The sequence below is a fragment of the Mustela nigripes genome, chromosome 13 (assembly GCF_022355385.1).
Source record: "Mustela nigripes isolate SB6536 chromosome 13, MUSNIG.SB6536, whole genome shotgun sequence".
Taxonomy (NCBI): Eukaryota; Metazoa; Chordata; class Mammalia; order Carnivora; family Mustelidae; genus Mustela; species Mustela nigripes.
The window spans coordinates 19,181,334-19,209,215 of NC_081569.1; the positions used below are offsets into that span (position 1 = coordinate 19,181,334).

General features: G+C 43.0%; 1 protein-coding gene across 3 annotated transcripts in view; it reads right to left on the reverse strand.

Moving 5' to 3' along the window:
• Positions 1–17,059, reverse strand: part of TARS3 (threonyl-tRNA synthetase 3) — a 60,996-nt gene extending 43,937 nt beyond the window's left edge. For all 3 annotated transcript variants that reach the window (XR_009399017.1, XR_009399016.1, XM_059371688.1), the window contains exons 1-5: positions 16,626–17,059; positions 14,748–14,944; positions 7,654–7,777; positions 1,866–1,987; positions 169–286 (exon numbers count right to left, since the gene is read on the reverse strand). Coding sequence is in view for 1 of the 3 variants with exons in the window: in XM_059371688.1 (XP_059227671.1) it covers positions 169–286; positions 1,866–1,987; positions 7,654–7,777; positions 14,748–14,944; positions 16,626–16,925 (861 nt within the window). In the remaining 2 variants the exon portion in view is untranslated. The remainder of the gene's footprint in view (positions 1–168; positions 287–1,865; positions 1,988–7,653; positions 7,778–14,747; positions 14,945–16,625) is intronic.
• Positions 17,060–27,882: the final 10,823 nt, after the last annotated feature.

Here is a 27,882-nt window from a genome sequence, read left to right on the forward strand (position 1 = left end):
TTGGGTGACTAGGGACCACCTCACGGTAGGCTGCCAAACTCTGGAACAATGTGGCAAGCAACACTCAATTATCTGTTTAAAAAAAAAAAAAAGCAGTCTATGTCAACTAATCATTTTTAATATTCCTGGCAAAAGGTTTTCTCATTCTGAAGAGTTTCCCGAAATCACCTTAAACATTTTGAGGAGCACTTCCTTGCTGACTTCCAGTCTTTCGAAAGGCTGCTTTTCTTTGATGATGGTCTTACAGATGTCCTCCAAGGCTGACAGTTCCGTGCTGGACACCGCCCTAAAAAGAAGAGCAAGGGAGGGTCAACACAGATTTCTCAGCCGTCCTGCGATGTCCTTTCTGTAGACCGTTGTCACTTAGCAACACCCTGTCTGCACTGAGGAATTCTGTGTTTTACTGCACCGGGCCTTCAGAGAGTTAGACGTCCACAGGCACGCCAGATCTACTCATGGCTCAAAGAAGAATCCTGAGGGAGGCCCCGGACAGAGGAAATGATTTACCCACAGTTCTCTGCAATTTGAAAAGCCCTGTTAGGATCCTCCCGGGTTAGAGGGTAAGCTCCTTTGAGGTCTGTTTTTCGTGCGGTCTAGCTTATACTTCATGCATCGACACTTTTGTTCAAAAGAGCTATAATAAGTGCCCACAAATCCCTGCCTTCAGTGACTATAGAATCAGGGCTGGGGACAGATCTGTGGGTGTGAGTTGTCCTGTCCAGTCTGGCACTCGCAGGGAATGGGCCTCTGGGAGCCAGAGGCTGACCCCTTTCACCTGTTCCCTGGTTTACTCTCACTCCCCTTCACCCACGCCGGCTTCCTTGCCTTTCCTCAAACAAGCCAGGCATAGGCCCACACCAGGGAGGTTCCAGAGGCCTAGAATGTTCTTCCCCCAAATGTCCATAAATACACTCCCCTCCCCGCCCACACACACACCAGCTTCAGAACTTGCTCCCTTCCTCCGTCTGGGTCCCTGCTTCAGCACCTCTTTCCCCCTTCCTGACCACCTGTCATGGCACACACCTCCCCCTACCTGGCTTCTTTTCCTCCCTACCACTCATCACCACCTGACAGTAGATGGCTGTTAGTTTGTTTCTCATGTAAGCTAAACAGACTGTGAGCTCCACGGGGACAGACTAATCTGTTCCCTGCTGCATCACCAGCATCAAGCACAGAGCACAAGATAGACGGTCCGAGAATCTCGTTGAATGGTACTGGGTGCTCAGTGCAGTGGTGAAAGTTAAGGACAAAAATGTACCAAAGTCATCTAGCAAGAGAAATCATGGGTCTAAATGAGGCAGAAGTACGAAGGAAGAGGAGAGGGTGGAGAACTGTTTAGGAGATAGAACTGGATTGACGGCGGGACAGAAATGGGAAGGTTTCAGCTTTGGCATCTAGTCCTTAAGAGCCATCGGGATACAGCTGGTGGGCTGGGGCTGGGCCTGTGGCTAGTGATTTCAAACACAGACCTACCCAAGGCGAGGCCTCTCTGTCTACTCTGCCCGGTACTTATCTGAGCAAGATGTCTGGCCAAAGTGGGTAGCGCCCTTCATTATCATGGAGCGGAAACTGAACCGACCGCTCTCTGGGGATTACATTTGGGATTCTGTTCTTAAGTTAGTACTAGGCTCTGGTATATTTATCTCACATGAGATGTCATCTCATGTGAGATAAATGGTATATCACTTCCTTCTGGGGAGAAGAAAGAAAGTTGGAGAAGCTGCTCTGGAATCTAAACTCATAAAAAAATAATTTTCCAACATGCGCAGTCTATACTCAAGTTACAGAACACAGATACATTCACTAAATTAATATGTAACCATGATACACGCATGCCTTCAGAAGTGGCTCTGCAGGGGTGTTACCTGTCTCCAATGAACGTGTCATAATAAAATCCATTTTCAATGGGTGGACCATAGCACAGGTGGCCTCCGTAGTAGAGCTCCATGGCCTCCCCGAGCACGTGAGCACTGGAGTGCCAGTACACCTGTGGGGAACACAGAGGCCAGTAGCTATTGCAATGATGGCATGGAAAACTGTCAGTCCCATCACACAAGGAGGCAAGCGGATCGCCTTTAAGGGGACAAATGCCAAGACACAGAGCAACATCAGTCTGAAAAAATAACCACTTCAGTAGGGGCATCTGGGTGGCTCAGTCAGTGAAGCGACTGCCTTCAGCTCAGGTCACGAGCTGGGATCGAGCCCCACATCGGGCTCCCTGCTCAGTGGGGCTCTTGCTTCTCCCTCTCCCTCTGCTGCTCTGCCTGCTTGTGCTCTCACCAAATAAGTAAAGAAAAATCTTGAAAGAAAGAAAGAAAGAAAGAAAGAAAGAAAGAAAGAAAGAAAGAAAGAGAAAAGAAAAAAGAAACGCTTTAATGCCCTTGTTGAAGAGAACACTTTCTGAGAGCTCCTGGCAATTACACCAGGGTCACAAGCTGGGTTCTACTGTGAACTGCTGTCCTGAGTCTCAGCTGTAAGCACAGGTCTGAAACCACTTCTGGGTGTCTTCACTTGCAGAGCGATCGTAAAAGCCTCCACCACCCGCTCGGGACGCTGAGCAGAGTAGCCGCCCAGTGTGGAGTCCAGCCCAGTGTGGAGGGAAGCAAGGAGTGACAGACACCAGTTTCCTTCCCTTTCTGTCCAGGGACAGCCTCTAAGCTGAATGCAGAGGACCAGAGTAGCTTGCATCTACACGGCAGTCTTCACAGGTTGAACGGATTTTGACAAGATCGCTCTGGAGGGAGACAAGTATGGCCTGGGAATGGCGGCTGGCTGCCTGAGAGCCCCGGGCAGCCCACACGTGAGTTCTTTTACCACCGTCCACGAGCTGCTCTACAGGTCTACAAAGTCGGAAAGCTGGGTTTTGAATCTGGTTTTGAATGCCCAAGGAATGGATGGCTTACGGATAAACTAAAGCTAACTGAAGTCATCAAATATAGGTGCCAAAGAAGCAAGACAGTGGAGTTCCCTGGCAGCCCCTCCTTTCCCTTATTAAATAGGAAACATTACAATGAGAAAGCTGTTTGACAAATAAAATTGATCGAAACGGAGGTAGCTGGCCGGCTGGGCAGGCTACGTGCAATCCCAACCCGCAGCCTTAGGCTGGGGCAGGATCTGCAAACAGCCCCAGAGTGTCAGTCCCTGGGCACAGCCCCTTTGCTCCGGATGGTGCTGGGAGGGCAGAGTAACTGTCAACATGAACCCAAGTCTCTTCTTTGGTGCGTTGTCCACACCTAGATATTTGTTGAGCCGAATACTGAGTTAGGTGCTAGGGATACAACAGTGAAAGAAAAGGAGTCACCGCCCTCATGTGGTTTGCAGCACAGTGTGGGAGAGAAAAGCATCAGTAAACTAGGTCAAGGGCATAATCACAAGGTGAGAAGAGCATTTAAGGGGAGATGGACAGGGCACTGTCATGAAGAGTTAACAGTGAAGACTCTGCCTGCACAGGGAGTCAGGAAGGCCTGCGTGGCTAACATGTAAGGGACAACGCAGGGTAGCCTGAGAAAGGCTGCAGAGGGAAGAAAGGGCCAGCAACCTCGCAAGCCTGGGGCGGAGCTAGGGTGGGGGAGGTGGCTGGGGAAGAGGGAGGCTGACTTTTACTCTAAATGCAATGAGATGCAGTGAAGGGCTTTAAGCAGAAGAGAAATCATTCAATTTACATTTTTGAAACATCATTTGGTAGCAGTACGGGAAGGGACTTTAGGGGAACAGGACAGCAGGTGGGTAGTTTTCCCGGGTTGTGGTAGAATAATGCCATCGTAGACTCTGGGATGGTGGCAGTGGAGTTGGGAGAAGTGGCCAGATTCAAGACACAGCAGGAAAGTAAAGGCTTACTAATTAATTCGAGACTGTTGAGGAGGGAGCAGGCAGTAAACACACACAGCCTCTGAGACTCCAGGTAGAGCCATCAGGTGTGGCGTGGAGGTGTACCCTGAGATGGCAGACAGGGAAGAAATCCGTTCTGGGGCCACAATCAAGGTTTCCACCGTGGCCATGCTGAAGACCCCCGTACGATCTCTGTGGATGGAGCTACCCCACAGGCAGCAGTGTACACAAGACTGAGACGTGTCCTGCTACAGATAGAAGAACTGACAGCGGACCGTGAACAGACGGGGCAGCTTGGAACAGGAATCTAAAGACAAAGGGTGCCATGACTGAGCACGGAGGAACTCTCCACTCTGCGGGCAGATGAAGGAGAAAAAGCCAGCAAAGGAGACTGAGAAAGAACCAAGGGTGGGAATGAAGCCAGGAAAGCAATGGTGGCATGGAGGACCTTAAAAGAAGGGCATGGGTCATTGTCACTACTGCTGAGAGGATCCAGAGGATTGGTGGGGAGGGGGGAAATGGCCATTGAAATGGGCAGCAAAGCCCGATTCAAGCCCTGAGGGACTGGAAGAAACTACTATCAAGGGTTTCCCTAGGACTTCCCCCAAAGATTTAAAGCAGAATAATAAACACCTATATATATTCTTTTACTGGACAATATGCTTACAAAAGGAAATACCATTAGCTGTGTTTTAAACTCGCAAGCTGTTGCCATCTTATAAAATGCCCTTTGTTTTTGTTGTGCGTATGTATCAGCTTTACGTGAATATTCTTCCTGTCGTTTTTCTATATGAACTTATCTAGAGGGCAGCAAGAGTTTCTTCTGTATGTTACATTATGCTCTAACTAGTCTTACAAATAGAATCATCTTTTACAATATAAAAGGTCTTGAATTTTTCCATAAGGCAAAAATGCTTTTAAAAAATCATTAATTTCTCATTGTTTTAGATCTGACTTTTCAAGATTTGCTTTTTTTTTTTAAAGATTTATTTATTGGACAGAGAGAGATCACAAGTAGGCAGAGAGGCAGGCGGGGGAGGGCGGGAAGCAGGCTTCCTGCCGAGCAGAGAGCCCAATGCGGGGCTCAATCCCAGGTCCCTGAGGTCATGACCTGAGACGAAGGCAGAGGCTTTAGCCCACTAAGCCACCCAGGTGGGCCTCAAGATTTTTATGTCCATAAAATATGTGAACAGACACAAGTAGGTTTTAATCCCTGTTTTACAGATGAAGCTTAGAATGGCGAAGTAACTTTTCCAAGATCTTGATGCTTCTTTTAGTAACAAAGATTTTTGTTGTTGTTGTTCTGGGAATTTATTTTCCTGTTACTATGGACATATTAAGATACTGAACATAAAGCAACTTATGAGTATTTAGCACATATTCATGAAAAAAACCGTATAGAAAAGCAAAGCTTGAGGCCTGCCTGGGTGGCTCAGTGGGCTAAAGCCTCTGCCTTCGTCTCAGGTCATGATCTCGGAACAGACACTTCTCCCATCAAGACATACAAATGGCTATCAGACACATGAAAAAATGTTCATCATCATTAGCCCTCAGGGAGATTCAAATTAAAACCACATTGAGATATATCACCTTATACCAGTTAGAATGGCCAAAATTAACAAAACAGGAAACAACATGTGTTGGAGAGGATGTGGAGAAAGGGGAACCCTCTTACACTGTTGGTGGGAATGCAAGTTGGTGCAGCCTCTTTGGAGAACAGTGTGGAGATTCCTCAAGAAATTAAAAATAGAACTTCCCTATGACCCTGCAATTGCACTCCTGGGTATTTACCCCAAAGATACAGATGTCGTGAAAAGAAGGGCCATCTGTACCCCAATGTTTATAGTAGCAATGGCCACGGTCGCCAAACTATGGAAAGAACCAAGATGCCCTTCAACGGACGAATGGATAAGGAAGATGTGGTCCATATACACTATGGAGTATTATGCCTCCATCAGAAAGGATGAATACCCAACTTTTGTAGCAACATGGACGGGACTGGAAGAGATTATGCTGAGTGAAATAAGTCAAGCAGAGAGAGTCAATTATCATATGGTTTCATTTATTTGTGGAGCATAACAAATATCATGGAGGACAAGGGGTGTTAGAGAGGAGAAGGGAGTTGGGGTAAATTGGAAGGGGAGGTGAATCATGAGAGACTATGGACTCTGAAAAACTATCTGAGGTGTTTGAAGTGGCGGGGGTGGGAGGTCGGGGTACCAGGTGGTGGGTATTATAGAGGGCACGGATTGCATGGAGCACTGGGTGTGGTGAAAAATAATGAATACTGTTTTTCTGAAAATAAATAAATTGAAAAAATTTTTTTAAAAATAAAAAAAATAAAACCTACCTATGTGGTAGGGTAACTGGGGATTCGAGGGGCCAGGGTCACTTGGTAATGGTTTGGCAAATAAACATTTGGTGAATGTGTTTACCTATTATCATTTGCATCAACAACCACACATAATTATTGAAACCCTACAATCTGATGTCAGATACCATGTTCTGAGCACAGGAAGCAGAGGGGCCTGCTAGTTCAGCACCCTAGAAAGATTTCCCGTGATAACAAATGTTTTCTTTTTCATGAGGTCACTGAATTCGAGGAGGGAAAACCCCAAAGATGCCCACATCTCCAAAGAACATTTAAGTTGGTAGTTCGTCCATCCCCTGCCATCCCAGTACCTGGCAGACTGAAAAAGTTCAAAGACTCTCAGGAGGGACACCTGCAGATAAACCAAGAGCCAGTGTGGGAAGGTCTAAGTAAGGATTTCAGGTGGAATCTGGGCCCTGAGTTGAGGATCAAAACTAACTGCCCTGCCAGCTGTCATGGCGGCTCTTGGTTCCAGCCCCCATTTAACTCCTCCAGAAACTGACACTATCTGAAACCTTCAGTTGTTTGTTTTCTTGTTTACTACCTCCTCCCACTGAATGTAAACTCTTGAAACCCTTGGAAGTGGGAGTCTCCAGGCTTTGTCCACTGCAGCCCTGTAGTGCCTATGCGTGCCTCTAAGGCCTTAGATGCTAGTCAGCCGACTGAGGGAATTTATAAAATTTTAGAGACTAGGGATGACATCTAAGATCAAGTTAAGAGACAGGTGTTAACAACTCACAAGAAAAATTAAATAATACATAGATGCTATGTATTTCTTCTAAAAATTGCTCTTTCTGAATCACTTTTAAATGTGATTTTATTAATATTGTATTATTTAGCTATTGGATTATTATACCTCACATGCTTTAAAAGGAAAAGTAATAATAATATGCTTCTTATAAGTTTGGGTTGATAAATCAAGAAATTTAGCCTAAGTTTCAAGATTAATGTTACCTAAGCCAATAGGTTATGTTTTAGGTGGATAATGGGCTGCGTGAAGAGTAAACTACAAAGTCAAGGTTAACGATGCATATCAGAGACCTACATGAAAATCTGGTATCTATTTTACAGAATAGTACATTAATAACTATTTAAAGGATATCTGAGTTTTGGTAATGTTTTCAAACTCTCCTACACATATTGTATTATAAAGTAGACCCATTTTTAAGAATCTATTAAACTTCATTTGAAATATACATTGATTTTAAAATAAAGCATTATAGCATAAGGAAACAATTATTTTAAAAAACGATAAATAGGGGCTTCTTTAAAAGCTGATATATATTTGTACTTAGTCCATAGAAACTCATTAAATACATACTAAACACCAATAAACAAATTTTAAGTCTTAGAAGGTTACAAAACTCATCATTCTTGACTTTAATGTGTGTCTTCATGCATAATATCATTTATAATACAAAGTTTGTTTTGTTAATTGGATTTTGAATACTTACAGCTTGAGCTTCCTCATTATCAAATGTAAGCAGCTCTAGAATGGAATCCCCTTCCAATGGACGGTCCAAGTCCCACAGTTCACCATTTACTTTGGCTACAACTGCGCTTTCAGCCAGTTCTGGACTAGTAAGAGAAAAGTCACTTGGGAGTTAACCTTATCACATTCTACAATGATTCATTAAAACAAAAGATTAGAATAATTTCCAGGGTTTTTTTCTTAAGTGAATAGAAAGTACAAATGTAAACTAATAGAATAGATTTTTTATTTCATAACGTTTATTTTAAATACAAAAGTGGTACACATCCACCGTAAAAAAAACAACAGCAACAACAACAACAAAACAACAACAACAACAACAATACTTGGAAAAAAGAAAACACAAAGAACAAAATAAAAATCACATCTGAATTTACCAACCTGAAATAACTATTCCTAACATTTTAGTACATGTCTTTTTAAGTTTTTTTCTATATCTACCCATCCTTCTCTCACTCTCTCTCTCTCTCTCTCTCTTCACACACACCCCACACACATTTATTGTTTGAAAATTATTGACAAAACAACACATTAAGAACTGGGAAAGCACAGAAAAGCAAAGAAGAAAAAGAAAAAAAAAAACCCTCAATCCCAGCACCCAGAAATTGCTGTTAACATTTTGTTTTATGTCCTATCACAATTTTTGATAAATATATATATCAATATAAAAACCTAGTAACAGTACCATTCTGGATATATTATTTGGTAACATACTTCTTTTTTTTTTTTTAATTTCTTTTCAGCATAACAGTATGGTAACATACTTCTTAAACTCAGTAATGTCACACATTTCCCTGACAACAGACACACCTGAGAAACACACTAGTAAGACTTACTTACTGAATCCTCTGTGGCTGGGCATTTTGGGTATTTCTTTGTGGGGGGTTTTGCTTTGTTTTGTTTGGGGACAAATAATACTGCAGTGAACACTCTTGAACACACATCTTAGTTCCCAGTCATTTCCTCATGAAAAATTCCTGAAGACTGCTGGGTCAGGAGATGTGCTTTAATGACCTCTGTTGGAATAGTCTGCTAAATGTTCCAACCGGGGGAAGGTGCAAAGATAACTTTTCTCTGTCCCCTCATAATGTCAGGTACTATGAGACCATGTCCTCTTTCCAGTATGATGTTTGAAATTCTGTAAGTTCTGTAAGGTGAGCAGTGGTACAGAGCTGTGGTTTAAGAGCACCTACTCCGGTGTCAGACCAACCTGGGTTTAAACACTGAACGGTGTACTCTCAGCCTCAGTTTTCTCATCTGTAAAATGGGGTTTAGAGGAGCTTCCTCATCCATTTATCTTAAGGATTAAATAAGGCCACACTCACAATAAAAACATCTTACTAAATGCTAGCTACTGTTATTAATGTAGTAGAATTTTATTTTCATTTTTAATGGCTGTGTATACTGCTAAGGGTTCTTCAAATCCTTTCCCTCCTTCCTGGGCAGGAGTTTGCAGCCTTCCTTGCAGCCAGATGTGGTCACGTGACTAGGTCTGGAAGCAACGGGTGCAAGTGAAGTGGCCTGTAGCACTTCCGCATCTTAGCCTTAAGACCTTGGAGAGCCCCTCTCCAACCCCTCCCCACCCTCTGCACACCACAGCGCATGCGCACTGTTGCCCAGGCCCATGCAGACAGCGCATCACGGAATGTACAGACTGATGATTCAACCAAACGGTGGGAATTCAGGTTTCCAAATGACTTATGCAGAGGAGTGCTGCCGTGCCAAGCTGGCACCCCGCACCTCCAGACTGCTACTGGAGAAAGGCTTTGATCCTGTTTACACCACTGAATTTTTTGTGGCCTCTGTTGCAGTGACTTAGCCTGATCTTCACTAATACAGAAGACTGAGGACCCAGAGGTGAACACCAAAACACATGGCACCAGCTTAGCAAATGGGCAGTGAGATGTGGAAAGCCAGTGCCCCTTGCCGTGGCATCATTTGATATTCGATATTTGGTAAGTATCAAATATTGATAGATATTTGATTCAATAGTTGAGAACGTGTTTGGTAAAGCCTGAGATCAAACTTAGGGGCTCACAAGCCTGCAGCACAAAAGGAAGCAGGCATAGAAAGGCAGAATGTTGGCAAACGCTGGACAGCTACTGCAGCTTTTGCAAAATACCACCCCACCAAGCTCAGCCCAGGTGAGAAATATCCAGTTTGCAGGCGGAGATGGAAGGGACGGACGGGACTTTGCCAAGAGAGGCTCTGCCTGTGGCCTGTAATCCAAACTGATTAAGAGTCCAGAAATGTGAGGCTGTGCCAGACTGGAGAAACAGTCTTTCATCCCAAATGGCAGAGAGGACATTCTCGAAGGCCACACGTCAAGACTGACAGTAGGGGCGAGGCCCACTGCAGGGATCAGAGTAAGGGTGCTGCCCTCCCACAGCCTGTGGTTGCATAGGACCTCAGACCATTAAACTGAGGGACAGAGGAATGAGCCAAGTCAAAGGCCAGGGAAAAAAAAGGTGAGAAGTCTCTGTGTAGAAGAATTCCTTAAGCAAGATCAGTTCACGTGGAGCTAATTTAGAAGCCAACAGCCCAGAGGCCTACTATCCTGGAAAGATCGGGACTGCCAAAGGACAAGCCCAGCTTACAAACACCTGTGACTGTGAGATCCTTTAAAGAAGCTCTGAGCCCCCAAGTGTGCACCAGCAGGAACTGGGTACAGCCTCGGGGACAAACTGTCCTGTACTTCAGATGTGGCTGAGGAGGAGGATGGACAACGAGGAACCTCCCAAAGAGCAAAATCAGGGCCTCTGGGGGACTGTGGACCAGAAAACAGAGGGTGGCCAGACAGGCTGACCCAAGCACTGCGGGCCTTCCCCATCACTGCCCCCAGAATCTGATGGCTTCTCTACACTACTTGATCCCTCAGTGCTCCTTCCTCTTTCTTCCAAATACACTTCAATTGTGGTGGCTTCCTGTGTATTCCACCACTGTATATACATGTGGGGTGGGCAGCCCTGTCTGCCAGCTTATCTGTTGCTAGAGCATAAGGGACCAGCCTCACGGGGTGCTCTGCACATCAGTTGGAAATCCCACGCTTTCAGCTGATGGGACCTAGAGCCGTCTCGCCTGGGGAGGGACTGAGTGTGCTGGATGATGAAAAAGGGATCTCATGGATTCCTGGATGCCACAGGGGCACATTGTGGCAGACATTGTCCCCTAAACCAGGATTTCCCTCTTCCGTGGGGAGAATGCTTTAGCTGGATATGTGGCCGGCGAGCAGGGGCGACATTTCCCTTTCTCTCTTACTGCTAGGGTGGCCAGGTGACTAAAGGTGAGCTAATAGGATGTAAGAGAAAATCAAAGTGTGTCACTGTGGGGTCTGGCCCTCAAAGCATCATTGGTCCTCAGCTGTCTTCCCCCTGCCTGCAAGTGAGTCCCTGAGTCCATGAACTCAGCTTCCGGACAAGCCGGAAGAGGATAGAAGATCAAAAAGATAGAAGGAACCCAGGTCCAAAAATGACTGCACAGACCAGAGATGTCCACCAGCCTGGACTGGTCATCTCTGGACTGTCATATGAGAACATGTGATGTCTACCTGTTTAAGCAATGGTCTTTGGGTGGGGGTCTCTTGAAACAGCAGTTTAGCCTAACTCAATGGTTCTCAAACTTGGACTTGCTTCAGAAACTCATGGAGGGGCTCACAAACACAGAGACTAATTAATTCAAGAGGCGTGGAGCAGGGCCCAAGACTTTGCTCTTCTGAGTTCCCAGGTAATGTTCATGCTATTGGTTTGGGGACCACATTCTGTGAACAATTCTTTCATGAACTACTATGAAATATCCTTTGCCTCCTTTTTTACTCTTTTCCTTCTCTTTTTTTTAAAGATCTTATTTATTTGAAAGAGAGGGAGCACACACACAAGCAGGGGGAAGCAGGAGAGGGAGAAGCAGGCTCCCCACTGAGCAGGGAGCCCCACATGGGGCTCAAACCCAGGACCCCGGGATCATGACCTGAGCCAAAGGTAGACGCTTAAACAGACTGAGCCACCCAGGCGGCCCTCTATGAGGGTATTTCCTTAGGATAAATGGCTATGTATAGAATTACTAGGTCCAAGAGTTAGGGTCTGTATGTTTTTATGGCTTTAAAAGTTTGAAAGAGGGACGCCTAGGTGGCTCAGTTGGTTGAGCGGCTGCCTTCAGCTCAGGTCATGATCCCAGCGTCCTGGGATCAAGTCCCACATCAGGCTCCTTGCTCGGCAGGGAGCCTGCTTCTCCCTCTGCCTCTGCCTGCAGTTCCGCCTGCCTGTGCTCGTGCTCTCTCTCTCTCCCTCTAACAAATAAATAAATAAAAATCTTTAAAAAAAAAAAAAAAAGAAAGTTTGAAAGAGACTTATCTACCCTCCAGCAGTGCCATTTCCCCAAGACTGTATCAATATTAACTGCTATTCATAAACCTTAGACAAATCGAGAACACATAATAATTTTCATTTATACTTCTAAGATAATCTGTCTCTCTGTTGAAGCTTTCATCTTTTTTCTATTAATTTGAAACACACTTAGAGTGCAATCATTTGGTTTATAGGGTACATTTTTTTTCATATCTGTCACTTCCCATTTTATATGTCATTTTTACACATAGCCATTTTTCTTCCGAGTTTTGTTTTGTGTGCCTTTTGAATTTGTCCTTCTTTTTCCTTAATGATTTCCACATTATCTGTTATGCTCAGACTCCCCCAGAGCAGGAATAATCACCTATGCAGTCAACTCTCAGCTACCCAAGGAAAGAGGCAGTATAATTTAATAAAGCTATTAATTTCTCATTTATTTTATATCCAGCCACCTCACTGAACCCTTACTTATTCAGATAGTTTTCCATGTAATACTTTTTCTCTAATTTACTCTTTTTTTAAAAAGTAGGAGCCCAACATAGAACCCCATTCACAATCCTGAGATTACCACCTGATCTGAGATCAAAAACCCAACGAATTGTGTCACTCAGATGCCCCTAATTCATTTTAGAGCTCTGCCCTTTTTTCTAACTGCCTGAGTTGAATTCTTAGTCTGCTTCCTTTTCTTCTTTCTTTTTAGAAAAGCCTTTGACACTACAAATCTGTTTTTGATCACTATCCCAGCTCTATTCCACAGATTTTTGATATATATTCTCATGGAAGTATTTTATAAAAATTCTGTGATTTTTATTTCCTTTTACCTGAGTTATTTTGAAGAGGTTTTTTTTTTAATTTTCAAGTTTTATTTTGTTTTATCTTGCTATCATTTAATGTTTACTGAGTTCCTAATGGATATCATTTTACCTACAGAATAGGGGAATTGTGTATTTCCACATATAATTAAGGTTCTGAGGAGCCAAAAACAAGACCACCAGTGCCAAGAGATCTCTGTCTGTAGACCTGAGATTAATGAGCAGCCAATAAGTCCACCGCACAGTGGTGGTAAACCCTAATGTTTATACACGTGATCTGTCCAGAACCTGTCCAAGGACAGGTTAAAGCTTACAACTCCTGAGTGTCTATAATTTTGTATTTCTGATCTAATGCTACATTATTTAACTCATAAAGGTACATGACAAATAGTCATTGTGGATTACACGGTTTGTGTCTTTTTACAATAAGCCTCCATATCCCATTGGATGATTTCAGCCCTGAATTCTGGTATCTCATAGTAATATTATGATCGCTGCTTTCTTCTTACCAGGTTTTGCCTGATATACCAGCTTTGCCCATCTTTTGGTTTTGGCTAACTTTAATTTTTAGACACTCCTGCAACTCCTCTGTCATGAAACTTGATTGTGGGGTTTGTAGGCTGGTACCCTGTGGAAATGCAGATAATTAAGGGCACAATGAAGAACCCATCCTATAATCAAATAACTTTGTTTCCCAAGTTCAAACAGGTTTCTTTCATGCAGAACTTCTCAGTCTCTAATATGCCAACATGCAAACTGACTCGCCATGAAGAAACATAAACTTATTTTTGCCTCAAACCCCATTTTTCCCCAGCACACCTATTCATCTCTCCTGGAAAACATGGGAACAGGTTGGGCGAGGCCTAGAGTGCATATATATATATATATATATATATATATATATATATATGTATTTTCCATTCCATCATATACATATATATAACACAATACATATATTGTGAAATAATACATATTTCAATAGTTGAAAAAACTTGATTTTTAAATAGTACAAGTTTATTCACATGGCAGTCTTGAGCTATACTTCCACAGAATTATATTTAATGCTGGGAATTAATATTGGTCAAAATAATGTAAATTCACTAATGTATCTAATTTCTGGGAAAGTCAAAGTACTTATTCCAGGGTTGATAATAGCTCTAACACATACACCTTCAATCTATAATAAGTTGTTTTGTTTCTAGAAGCACTTTAGTTTTCAGAGTATTTTTCATATGCAGGATTTTACTTAACTTTTACAACCTCATTAGGTAAACTTGAAAAGCATTATTATTCCACAGAGATAAAAGGAAACAGGCTTGGAAACCTTCAGGGATCTGCCCAATGTGGTCCGAAGACTTGGAGTCAAGTCCAGGAAAGATCAGTAAAATCTCATGGAAATATCTTGATGATGAACCAAGTCAATGTAACGTGACCTGTCAAGATTATACATTTTTCTCTACTATATATTTTTCCTAGAACCTTAAAATATGGGGACACCTGGGTGACTCAGTCACCTGCTTTTGGCTCAGGTCATGATCCCAGGGTCCTGGGATTGAGTCCCACATCAGGCTCCTTGCTCAGCAGGGAGCCTGCTTTTACCCCTACCAGCTCTGCCTGTCACTCCCCCTGCTTGCTCTCACTCTCTCTCTTTCTGACAAATAAATAAAATCTTAAAAAAAAAAAAAAAAAGAACTTGAAAATATGGACATTTTAAAGAGGAAGAAATTTTATCCTGGTATTCAATTACTTATTTAAATGCCCTCTTCCAAAGCCAGATGGGAAAAATTAATGACATTTAACTTATTCATGTAATAAAAAATATTTTCATGGTCCCTGAGGACCACACTGTCACCAAGCTCTGGCACAATACTGCATCATGACTATCTCTTCAAAATATGGTTTACCTAATTTCAGCAGCCACTTGATAAGGTGTCGTTTTCCAGACTTCCCCTTTCACTGTTCTCCCATCAGCCACTCTCACTGTGATCACGTTGTTTGTATTCCCCTTTTTGTCAGTAACGGCAAATGGAAGCTGATGGTCTTTCTTCAATATTTCAAACAGCTTCAATCTTTCCTTCACAAAATCTGGCTGATTTGTCACCTGAAAGTCATTAGAATACAAGGTTAACATACGCAGCCCACTTTCTTCTACCGCTTCAACCTGCAGTAAGGCTCACCCCATTCTCTGCCCACCCCAGGTCTTTTTTAACTCTCCTCCCATTCACTTTCCACCTCCTTATGTCTCAGGGTCCAGCTCAAAGCCTCCCTCTTCTAACTACCATATCTCCCTCTACCGTAGGTTCAACGCCTGTGTATGCACAGTTCCACAATTCACCACCTACTCATATGCCACCCCACTTGGTTCTCAGTTGTCTTTCCTGTTTGTCTGATCTCAACCAGTCTGATCCCCCTGAGGCCAGGTTTTCCTCCTTTGCTCCTGTCAACTGTTTATGCTCAAGACCTACTCTGGTTTGTTTTCATGATTTATACGGTGGCTAATTTCCTTAACACAAAAGAAAAACTCTGCTGTCTCAGCTTAAATAGACGAAGAAGCACTTCGTCTTGGTTCTTTGTGGCTGGCTCAGCTCAAAGTTAAGACATCAGGTAGCTAAGGTTTGCAAGGTTTTGAATATACTACTAGTGTCGTAATTTAATTAGCTATTATGTTTTAATTAAAAATCAGGCAATTAACTGTACCAGAATATTTAAATGCCATGGAGTATTTCACGTTATTTCCTTAGCAACAACTCAACTCGCTCTCAGGCCTGCTTTCCTCCTTCATTTTAGCATTCTTTTCTTGGGTTTGACTGGAAGGAGGCTGAGAAATAAAGGTAAGTTATAAATAACTCATACCAATGTGGAGAAAAAGGAACACACTGGAAACAGGAGAGGGACATGCCAGCAGTCAGCTGGTGTCCCACGTTGGACGCTGGGCTTCCCTGACCCACCACCTAAAACTCTAGATGGGCAAGTCATTTGCTGGGGTTCCATCCTTCCTGTCTGTGCATTTTCACACACTCTTGTTTAGTATATTCAACATATTTTGCTCTCTGAAGTTTTTTCCCCCTAAACTTCAAACACAATGTCGCTGGCAAATGCTTGTGTAGCTGCTGCCACACTTTAAATGCCCTATTTTAGGAAGATGTTGCACTACAGTACCCTTGGTAAAGAACTCAAGAACATCCCGCAGTCTGAGAAAGCTTTTAGAACTTCAGAAGATGTATTATGTTACCCGACAATAATTTGTCCTTCAATGGACCAAAATATTAAAACACTCTATTAAATAGTAAAGCTAAATACACATCTCTCAACAAGTGAACAAAAACAAAAACCACCTGTCGTAAATAGCTCAGAACCAGCCATTCATTAGACGGAATGGATGAGTATTTACGTAGCTGTTGGTCTTCATGCTAAGGAAAGAACAGTGAGTTTTAAACACTCCAGCATCTTTTTCAAAGAGAGGAAAATGCTATTTCTGCTACCGAGAAAATGCGTGGCAATTTCCTGGAAAAGCTGAGAAATGACACCATTAAGTCAGTCCGGCGACTGCTGGAAATACAGGGCTCCAAACGGTGTCCAGGCCCTTCACCGGTTCCCTGGGCTGTAGCAGGTGCACAGCGCATCGCTCCGTGAGGCTCGGGCCCTGCAGCGCGCCGCGGCCGCACCCGTCCTTCCGCCGGGATCACCGGCACCCATGCACCGTCGCACCGGCCGCGCCACCCGCCCCGGGCTCTAGGCGGCACCCGCCCGCGTTCCCCGCAGTGACCGCGTCGCCCCGTTACCTGCGCGCCCGCCGCCGCGCGCGTGGCCTCCTGCGCCTCCGCCGCCGGAGCCGCGCTCTCCAGCTTAGCCTGCCGGCTCAGCTCCTCGGCGAGGCACAGTCGCAGGCGGTAGAGGTGGTGGCGCAGGTCGCGGTTCTCGGCCCGGAGCTGCGCCACCTCCCGCGTCAGGCACGGCCCCTCCGCCTGGCCGCGGTCAGGCGCGTTCAGCTGCTCGTCCCTTAGGCGCTGGACCTCCGCCCATAGCCAGCGGATGTCCTCCTCCTGCCGCTCCAGGCGTGAAGCCACGGCCTCGGCCGCCATGTCCACCGGCTCCCCAAGCCACCGACGCCGCTCAGCGGGCAGTCGCCGGGGTGAACGCAGTAGCCACCGCAAGGAGCGGGAGATAGCGGCCGGGCTACAGAAAACAGCGGGGAGGCGGGGCGTCACGGAGAGGCGGGGCGTCACGGAGAGGCGGGGCGACGAGAAGAGGGGCAGGGCGGGGACTATAGGAGACGCGGGGAGGCGGAGTTACGGAGGGCGAGGCTCTCCGCAGACTGGACCCATAGAAGCCGCGGGGAGGCGGAGCGAGGAGGAGAGGCGGGGCAATAGAGAGGGGCAGAGCCGGGCACACGGCGGGGCAGGGACTATAGGAGCCTCGGGGAGGCGGGGCGATGGGGAGGCGGGGCGACGGGAAAAGGAGGGGCGGGGATCACTGCTGGGCGGGGACTATAGGAGCCCCGGGAAGGCCGCCGGACGGGCAGAGGTGGGGCGGGGCACTGCTGGGCTAGGGTTATAGGAGCCGCCAGGAGGCGGGGCGAGGGGTGGGGTGAGGGCCGGGCTGGCGCTGAGGCTGGGCTCGCTGCTGCGGTGAAGTGTTTGGGGTGGACAGGGCGCGGTGGTCACGCGGAGTGGTCAGGAGACGTGGAGAGTGGCGTGGGGACTGAAAAGGCTGACCGCACCTTCGGGGCTAGCCATGAATATCACCATGAGTTGGTTGAAACGCAAATTGTCCAAAATCTTGGGAAGATTTCCTAGCGTGGCTCTTTTTCTGGCCGTCACCATCCTTCCAACTTGCGACTAGGTTTTGAAAAGTGACTGTTGAGAGTCCACCATCTTTGGCTTTCAGGCCGAAGCTAACCAAGTGCAGCGGCCGCCGGGCCAGGCAGGGGGCACGGAAGACCTCTAAGGAAGTTTAAAGCTCAGGGGCAATTGCTAGCTCCTCGCTACAGGTTAGGGCAAACGCCCCCGACATTCCTGTATACCACGTAACCGTGAGCATGAACCTTCCTGTAAGAGGAACACAAATTGATTTTTATTAACATTCTTGGGGCTTAGAATGTGGCAAACATTGTTTTAAGCTCTTGATAATTACTAACTCCTCTAGTACTTAGAGCAAAAAATACTATTATTATGTCCAGTAAATTGATGGATAAACTGAATCACAGAGCGGCTAAGTGTCTGGGATTTTTTAAAGATTTTATTTATTTATCTGACAGATAATTTTATTTATTTGTAATATATATTTATTTACATATGTATATTTATAATATTTATTCATTTATTTGGTTTTTTTATTGTTTTATTTATTTATTTATCTGACAGAGAGAGAGTGAGAGAGGGAGCCAAGCAGGGAGAATGGAAGAGGGAGAAGCAGGCTTCTTAATGAAGGCCTGATCCCAGGACTCTGGGATCATGACCTGAGCTGAGGGCAGACGCTTAACAACTGAGCCACCCAGGCACCCAGAGAGGCTGTGATTTAACCAAGGTCACACAAACACTGCACGACAGAGCTGAGATTCAAACTCAGATAATCTGATGTCAGTGTCTATGTACTTAACACTATGGTGCCTTTCAACATTGGTAAGATTTAATTGAACACATCATATGATTAAATAGAGGTAATAAAGGCCATCAGAATTCCAGAATGGGAGAACTTAGTTGGACTGATGAGATTAAAACAGAGAGCAATTGCTCTGGAAAATAAAGGTTGGCAGTTATTAGAAAGGTGGAGAGGCGAATGAATGCCACTCTGGGAGCAGATCTGCATTCCAAGGGCTGAAGGGGGCAACTGATTGGGGTAAGCTAACTGGAACCACAGACAGCTCCCAGCGGGAAGTTCTGTAATGTATGGCACTGAAACCATGCTTTTTCTTCCCTTCCCTGGTAAGCTTCTGGACAGAGTAACACAGACTCACTGTCTGCACCCTCTTCCCAGTCACTTCTCAACCTGCTGCCATCTGGTTCCCACTCCTCCCATTCCTCCTTGACTCATGTATGATCAAGTGCTATCCTCCTGCTTAGGGCCCCCCTCAACAGTTTTCTCAACCTCCTTTGTAATTTGTCTCTCTTCAGCCTCTACCTCCAATCCTGAAACAACCAGTGGTCTGTTGTCTGTTGCTAAAGATTTGGCTAACTGGAACCACAGAAAATGTTTGCATTTTCTAGAGTTTTCTATAAATGGAATCATATACTATGTACTGGGGTTTTTTGGCTCCTTCATTCAGCATAATTCTGAGATCTATCCATGTCTGTGGGTATGTCTGTTGCTCATCCCCTCACTTACCCCTGGTAATATTCCATTATATGGCTACACCACAATTTGTTTATCCATTTGTGTGTTAAATTTGGGTTGTTTCCAGGTTTGGGCTAGGATCTATCTGATGGTGAGCTCATCAGGTTACTGTAGTTATTTCCCCAGTTTCGGAAAACAGGGTTTGAATAGACATACTCAGCAACTGGCAGACTGTCCACAGTAGCTCCCTGACCCATGGACTTAAAGCTAGTCTGGTAGAAAAGACCAAGTGGAACCACTAGAACTTTCTCAATAGTAAACCAAAAGCAATCCCATAGTCCTGGAGGAATTGCAGAGATTACTGTCACCCTCAGTGACCTGAATGATGCAGCACGGTGATTCTCACCACACCTCCATTTGCCTCCCTTATTTGGACTTTGGGGAAGGGGAATGGATGAAGATTTATAGTGGATTGTCATTAATTTAATTAGATGGTGACTCTAGTAGCAGCTTCTCTTCCAGATATGCTTTCATTGGTGGAGTAAATCAGCATAATCTCTGGTACCTTACATGCAGCTATTGATCTGGCTAATGCTTTTACTTTATACCTATTAGTTAAAGGCCATCAAAAGCAGTTTTCATTCAGTTGGCAAGACAAGCAATACATTCGTCATTTCAACCTAGGACTCTCTAGCTTTACGTCATAATATAGTCCTCAAGGACTTTGATGGCTGCTCTATCTCAAAGATATCGCACCAATGTTCTATCATGAATAATATGCTGCTGATTCTACTTGATGAGGATACCATATGAAGTGGCAAACACAGTTGACCCCTAAACAATACAAGGGTTAGGGACATCACCGCCCTGTGCAGTGAAAAATCTGCATATAACTTTTGACTCCCCAAAAACTTAACTATGAATAACAAAAGACTTGAGGTCGACCAGAAGCCTTACCAATAATATAAAGCCAATTAACACATACACTGTATGTTATATGTATTACACTGTATGTTATATGTATTATGTGCTATATTCTTACTAATCAGTAAGCTAGAAAAAAGAAAATGCTATTAAGAAAATAATAGGGAAGGAAAAATACACTTTCAGTACTCTACTGTATTTATTAAGAAAAAAAAAATATGTAGGTAAGTGGATCCATGCATTTCAAGCCTGTTGTTCAAGGGTCAACTATACGATAGTCACCTTGAGAAGGCATGTGAAAGACATAGGGAGGGAAATAAATCCCAAAATTAAAAATTGCAGGAGACTGCCATTCAGTGAAATTCTTGGGGGCCCAGTAGGTCAAGGCATCTAGGGATGTCATTTCTAGGGTGAAGGAAAAGTTGCTGAATCTTGACTAGTCTCACTAAGAGACACAATGCCTAGGGACCTCTTTGGATTTTAGAGACAATGTATACCTCCTTTGAGCACATATGTTACTCTGACCCAATTACTGTGTAGCTCAAAAGATTATAGTTTTGAGAAGGAGCAAGTGCAGAAGGTTCTAAATAGGTCAAGCTGCTATGCTAGTTACATTTACCACAATGATTCAACAGATTTGGTAGTGTTGGAAGTTGTCCATTATGGGTAAGAGTAGTATGCGTAACCTCTGACAGAACTTATAAAGGAATCACAGCGTAGTCTTTTGGACTGGGGAAAAACACATGTCGTTCTTTATTTCTGAGAAGCAGCTTCTGGTTTGCTCCTGGACCACAGTGGAAACTGATCTCTTGATCACGGGCCATCAAGTTACCAACTTACCTAAACTGTCCATTATGAGCTGGGCGTTGTCTGACCCACCAAGCCCTAAGTTTAGGTATGTATATTAGCACTCCACGATCAAATAAAGAGGTACACATAGGGTTAGGCTTAAACAGAGTCTAAAGGCACAAGTTAGTTACACAGTCACCTGTATGACCACAGCTCCAATGGCCTCATGGGAAATTCTGTAGCACCAGTTCACTGAGGAAGAAAAAAATCTGAGCCCGGTTTATAAATGTCTCTGCACTCTTGTGGACTAGAAGCTCTACAAGTGGACTCCTGAGAAATTTCATTCCTGCCTTAACTTCTGATATGACAAAATATTCTAGACTCATCTGTGCATATGGGATCTGTCACTTCTCCAAGGTGCCATGCCTAACTGATATTTAGTTTGCAAAATCTGGGTACTGGCAATGATTCTTATTTCTAGGACTTGTCTGTATTCAGCGCTGCAGATAAATATGATGCACAGCTAAATTTGAATTTCAGATAAGTAATTGGGAGTGTAAGTATGCCCTATGCAATATTTGGAACATATGAATACTAAAAAAACAAACAAAAAAATTCAATGAGATAAAGACACTTTATAATGTAAAAAATGTTACATTCTGCAAGGACAATATAGCAATTAAAAATATATGTGAGGCAAACTACACAGCACTCACCTATATAAAATATAAACTTCAGGAAATATAAGGAGAAAGAGATCAAACACACTAATGGAAAATTTTACACATTACTCTATTCAAGACAGGTCAAGTATACACACAGAAATTTAAGAATGTAAAAGACTCCCAAAATATAATAAAAAGGTTAATGTATATATCAAAAACTACTTAAGTACACACACATTCTTCCCAAAGATTAATCATATACCAAGAGCCAAAGAAACTAGAAATATACGGGGAACACTTTTGGATCCCAGTACAATGGAATTGGAAATTAGAAAAAAAACAACTTTTTAAAAAGCCCTTCCACATGGAAATGAAATGACCTCTATTAAACAACTCTTTAATAAAAGAAGAAAAACAAAGAAATCACAGAATTTCTTTAAAATAATGATAACATAAATACACATAAGAAGCTGTGGGATACATTTACAGTAGTGATGAAAGAAAAATTCATAACCCTAATACCTGTGTCAGTAAAGACAAAAGAATGAAGGGGCACATGGGCAGCACAGTGGGTTAAGCCACTGACTGGTTCAGATTATGGTCTCAGGGTCCTGAGATTGAACCCAAGTCAGTATCTACGCACTTAGCATCAAGTCAGTTGAAGACTCCTTCACCCTCTCCCTTTGGCCCTCCCACTGCATGTTCTCTTTCTCTCTCTCTCTCTCAAATAAATAAATAAATCTTTTTAAAAAATGAAAAGAAATAAATTCTCAATTCAAAACCTAAAAAAACCAAAACAAAACAAAACAAAATAAAGGAAGGCAGTAAGCACAGGAAATAATAAGGAAAAAGAAGAAATTCATGAGCTAGAACAGAAAACCTTTCAATCAGATTAGTAAACCAAGATCCCAAACCCTGAGAAATAAAATAGAAAAGCACTGATTTCCACAAAGAAAAAAAGGAAAAAGGCGTAAGTATGCAAGATAAGAAAGGATACAGAGAAAATAACATACATAAGAAATATAATAAATTATAAGATACATAAGATATTTAATAAGAATTGATACATAAGAAATTTAATAAATTATAAGGCACTACTTTCTATACCTCTACAAATAAACTTGAAAAACAAAAGGAAACAGATAATTTTTTAAGCAAATAAAGTTTACCCCAGAAGAAACAGAAACCTTAGACCTACCAGTTTCCATAGAATAAGTAAAGTTTTATCAAAGAACTACCCCACAAGAAGCATCAGGTCCAGATGATTTTCAAGGGATTTCAACCAAACCATTAAAGATCATAGAGTCTTGGTGCTAATAAATTGTCACAGAGCATGGAAATAAAGAAAAATGTTTTAAGTGTTTTTTTAATGAAACAAACATAACATACCTACAGCTGATAAAGGTGGCATGAAAGAAGAAAATTAATCAACATCACTTATGAATGCTGGTGCAAAAATCTTAAATACAATGTTAATAAAAAGGAACAGGTTTCCATACTATATATAAGGAAAAATAGGATGACATGATCAAGTGCGGTTTAGGCCAGGAATACAACACTGATAATGGAAAATACATTAATATAATTCTTCATATTAGCCTAAAAAGAAAACCATTTAATTACTTCATAGATGCTGAAAAGGCTTTTGATAGAACGCAGCACCCATTCCTAATAAAAGCTTGTAAAATATATATTTTTTTAAGATTCTATTTATTTGCCAGAGAGAGAGAGCACAAGCGGAGAGAGCAGCAAGCAGAGGGAGAAGCAGGCTCCCTGCAGAGTAAGAACCCAATATGGGGCTCGATCCCAGGATCCCGAGATCATGACCTAAGCTGAAGGCAGATTCTTAACTGGCTGAGCCACCCAGGCATCCCTGAAATGGGTTTGTATTTTTTAACATGTTATATACCTCAATCATAAAACCATAGTACTTAAGTTCTAGCTGAAGCGGGAGACCCAGAGGTATTTGCCCCAAAGTCACAAACCAGACAGGATTGCTCACTCACTCCACTATCACTTAATCTTGCTATGGAGGTACCAGTAATGGAATCTAGCTCTTGCCCTGGACCCACAAGGACGACAATCAGCCTCGTTGTCTTGTGCTCTTTTCCTTTCTTTAAGCGACATGCTTATATATCCTCACACAGCCAATGAGAGCATAGGGTACAGAAGCGGGCGAATCCCAGGGGGAGCCTAAGCAAGATGACTGCGCCAGCAACCAATGCTATAGGCTTCCTCTTAGGGCGTTCTGCTTAGTCTTCGGAGCCAACTTTTCTTGGCAGCTCGCCAGGCGCCATCTTTTAATGTCGGAGGCTGCCCTGGCCGGGGGCCTGCCTCCGACATCTAGCTGCGAAAAGATTAAGGGAGAGAGGAAACAAATGATCTCTAATCAAGGTGACATGGTAGCATACCTTGAAAATTACAATTTTAATTGTAATTAATCAATTACAAAATCAACACAAAATCAAAAAGAATTTATCCAGATAAAAGGGTATAAAACTGGGTGTATGGGTGGCTCAGTCAGTTAAGCAACTGACTCTTGATTTCAGCTCACATCACAACCTCAGGATCGTGAGATCGAGCCCAGCGTCAGACATGAAGCTCCTTACGATCCTCTCTCTCTGTCCCTCCCACCCCCACCTGCTGTGAGGGGAGGGGAGAGGCTCCTTCTCTCTCTCCCTAAAAAAAAAAAAAAAAAAAAGTATAAAGCAAATGTGCAAAAATCAATAGTATTCACACACATAAGTGATATCCAGTCAGAAAGTACAATGAATAGGAGAATCCCATGTATGGGAAGAGCAATAAAGAGAAAATATTAGAAATAGGGCAGCAAGGAACATAGGCATATCTCAGAGATATTGCTGGTTCCGTGCTAGGCCACTCCAATGGAAAGAAAATTCCAATAAAGCGAATCAAGTTTTTTTTTATTTCCCAGCACATATAATACTTAGGTTTACTATACTGTAGCCTGTTGAGTATGCAATAACATTATGTCTAATAAAAAAATGTACACACCTTAATTTAGAAATACTTTATTTCTGAAAAATGCTAACCATCGTCCGACCTCTCAATGAGTCATCACCTTTTTGCTGAGGGAGGGTCTTGCCTTGATGTTGATGGCAGTGGGTTGATCAGAGTGGTGGTAGCTAAAGGTTGGGTGACTGTAGTGATTTCTTAAAATAAGACAACAATTGGGACACCTGGGTGGCTCAGTTGGTTAAGCAGCTGCCGTTGGCTCAGGTCATGATCCCTGCATCCTGGAATCGAGTCCCACATCCGGCTTCTTGCTCAGCGGGGAGCCAGCTTCACCCTCTGCCTCTGCCTGCCTCTCTGTCTGCCTGTGCTCACCCTCTCTGACAAAAAAAAAAAAAAAAAAAAAAGACAACAAACAAGTGTGCTGCTTTAATGAACACTTCCTGTCACTTGAACACTTAGAGATAATCATTAAAACTACTCATTGGCCTAATTTCAACGTCATTGTGGCTCATGGCACAGGGAAGCCAAAGGAGAGGAAGAGAGTCGGGGGAAGAGCCCATCAGTGGAGCAGGCAGAACACGCACAACGTTTATCAGTTAAATTTGCCGTCTTATCTGGCTGCAGTTTATGATGCTCCCAAATGATTACAACACTAACATCAAAAATCGCTGATCACAGGTCAGCATAACTAATATAATGATAATGAAAGAGCTGGAGAGTGCCTGGTGGATCAGTTGGTGAACTGTCTGCCTTCAGCTCAGGTCATGATCCCAGGGTCCTGGAATGGAGTCCAACGTCAGGCACCCTGCTCAGTGGGGAGTCTGCTTCTCCCTCTGCCTTCTGTTCCCCTGCTTGTGCTCTTTCTCTCTCTCAAATAGATAAATAAAATCTTTTTTTTTTTAAAGTGAATTGCAGTAAACAAGGTATGCCTGTACTTGGACTTATATGAAGAAAACCCTAAAACACTTCTGAAAGTCATAGGAGACTTGAACTAATGGGAAAACCTCCTCCTTCTTGCTCAGGCTTTCTCAGGATCCTTACATGTCAGGCCACCCTCAATTTATTTATAAATGTAATGTGACCCCAATAAAAATTCCAGTGACCACTTTCAGGAAACTGGAAAAGCTGATTCTAACATTCACATGAAAAAAATAAACACAAAAGAATATCTAGGAAAACAATGAAGATAAAGAGCTGTAAGTAGAGACTAGTGCTACTAGATATTAAAACATACTACAAAGGCTCTAACATGAAGAATATGGAACTAGTGCATAAATCGACAGATATACCTAAAGAATAGAAAAGAAAGCCCCAAAGTAGACCAAATATCATACCAACAAAGCAAACAAGCAAAAAACAAAAAGCACCTAGTAGATGATCAAGGTGTTATCTCAAGCAAATGGGCAAATATGATTGTTTTAAAAATGGTCTTGGGGCGAAAGGGGTCAAATGGTACAAGCTTTCATTGATAAAAATAAATCAGTCACGGGGATGTAATGTACAACATGGCAACTGTAGTTAATAGCACTGTATTGCACTTGTATTTGTAAATTTGCTACAATAGATCTTAAAAGTTCCCACAAGAAAAAAAATGCAACTATGAATGGGGATGGATGTTAACTAAATTTACTGTAGCCATCATTCTGTAAGACATACAAATACTGAAGCTTTATGTTTTATACCTGAAACTAATATAACGTAGGTCAATTACACCTCACTAAAAAAGATAATTAAAAAAATAAATTTTAAAACATCAACTTGGACCGGAAATAGGGTTGGTTAAAAAAAGTCGTCGAGGGCATTATTAGATCAACCAGACAAAATTAGAAAAGGAATGGTGTATTAGATAAAATATCTAATGTGATACTATGTTACTGTGAATTCAGAAGTTGGTAATTGTTCCAAAGCTATATAAGAGAACATCTCCATTCTTAGGAAAAAAACAAGCTGATGTTATTCAAGCTGATGTAAAACAAGTTTGATGTAAACAAGCTGATGGAAAAGGTCACAATGATGTATGTAATTTAATGTCCAAATAGTTCAGAAAAAAAAATTACAGCAAGAGAGACAGCAAGTGACAAGCAAAAAGTAAAATGTTAACTGCTTCTAAACCCATTCATCAGATGACATCCCTCCCCCGGGTAAAGCCTTCAGGAGGTTCCTATTGCGAAGAGGAAAATCCAGATTTCTTTCTTTCTTTATCTTTCTTTCTTTCTTTCAAGATTTTATTTATTTATTTACAGACAGAGATCACAAGTAAGCAGAGAGGCAGAGAGAGAGAGGGGGAAGCAGGCTCCACGCTGAGCAGAGAGCCCGATATGGGGCTCGATCCCAGGACCCTGAGACCATGACCCAAATCAAAGGCAGAGGCCTTAACTCAGTGGGCCACCCAGGCGCCCCCAAAATCCAGATTTCTTACCAGGATCCAGCAGGCCAGCAAGACTGAGCTCCTGATGGCCTCTGCAGTATTACTCCTTGACCCCCATCCTATAGCCCCATCCATTGGTTCTGGAGCCCTCCCTGTTTCTTGACCCTGAGAGCTTTTCTTTTCTGGTAGTATCTTCTTTTCACAGTAATACCTGCCTTCTTGTCATCCTGGCAGTTTTAGTTTACGCGCCTCATCTGCTTTTTATTTAAGGGAGCCCTACACTTGTTTTCCCTCAGCTTCTTTTTCAGCTATACTGTAATTATTTTGTCTACTTGACTTTTTTTTTTTTAATCTCCTTCTGCACCTCTGCTGCAGGGTAGAGATGCTGTCTGTCTTACACACCATGAATATCTACATCACGCACCGGCACAAAGTGAGCATCCAAATACAGAAAATCTTGGAGTGAAGATCACCTGTGGCAAACTTTGGAGCCAGTAAAAAGCTCAGTGGGTGCCAGAGGTTGGGGGCGGGGAGCAGCGATGATGGGCGGATCACAGGGGATTATTAGGGCAGTAAAATTATTCTATGTGATGCTAGAATGATGGATGTCATTATACGTTTGTCCAGACCATGAAATTTACAACACTGAAAGTGAACCAAACTGTGGACTCTGGTGATGATAATGTATCAATGCAGGTTCGTAATTGCAACAAATGTACCGGCAGGTGGAATATGTTGACAGTGGGGAAGCTGTGGGGGGTCCTGAAGGGGATGAGAACTCCGTATTTTCTGTTCAACTTTGCTGTGAACCTAAATCCGCTTTTAAAAGTCTTGTTGTGCCCCTGAAACAAATAATACATTTTATGTTAATAAAAAAAAATTTAAAATTTTTATTTATTATTTTTGTTTCTCCTTTTTTTTTTTTTTTAAACAAAACCCTTGTGTCGAGGGCTGACTTTCAATAGATCGCAGCAAGGGAGCTGCTCTGCTAGGTACGAAACCCTGACCGAAAAAGAGGGGCTCCTGGGTGGCTCAGTGGGTTAA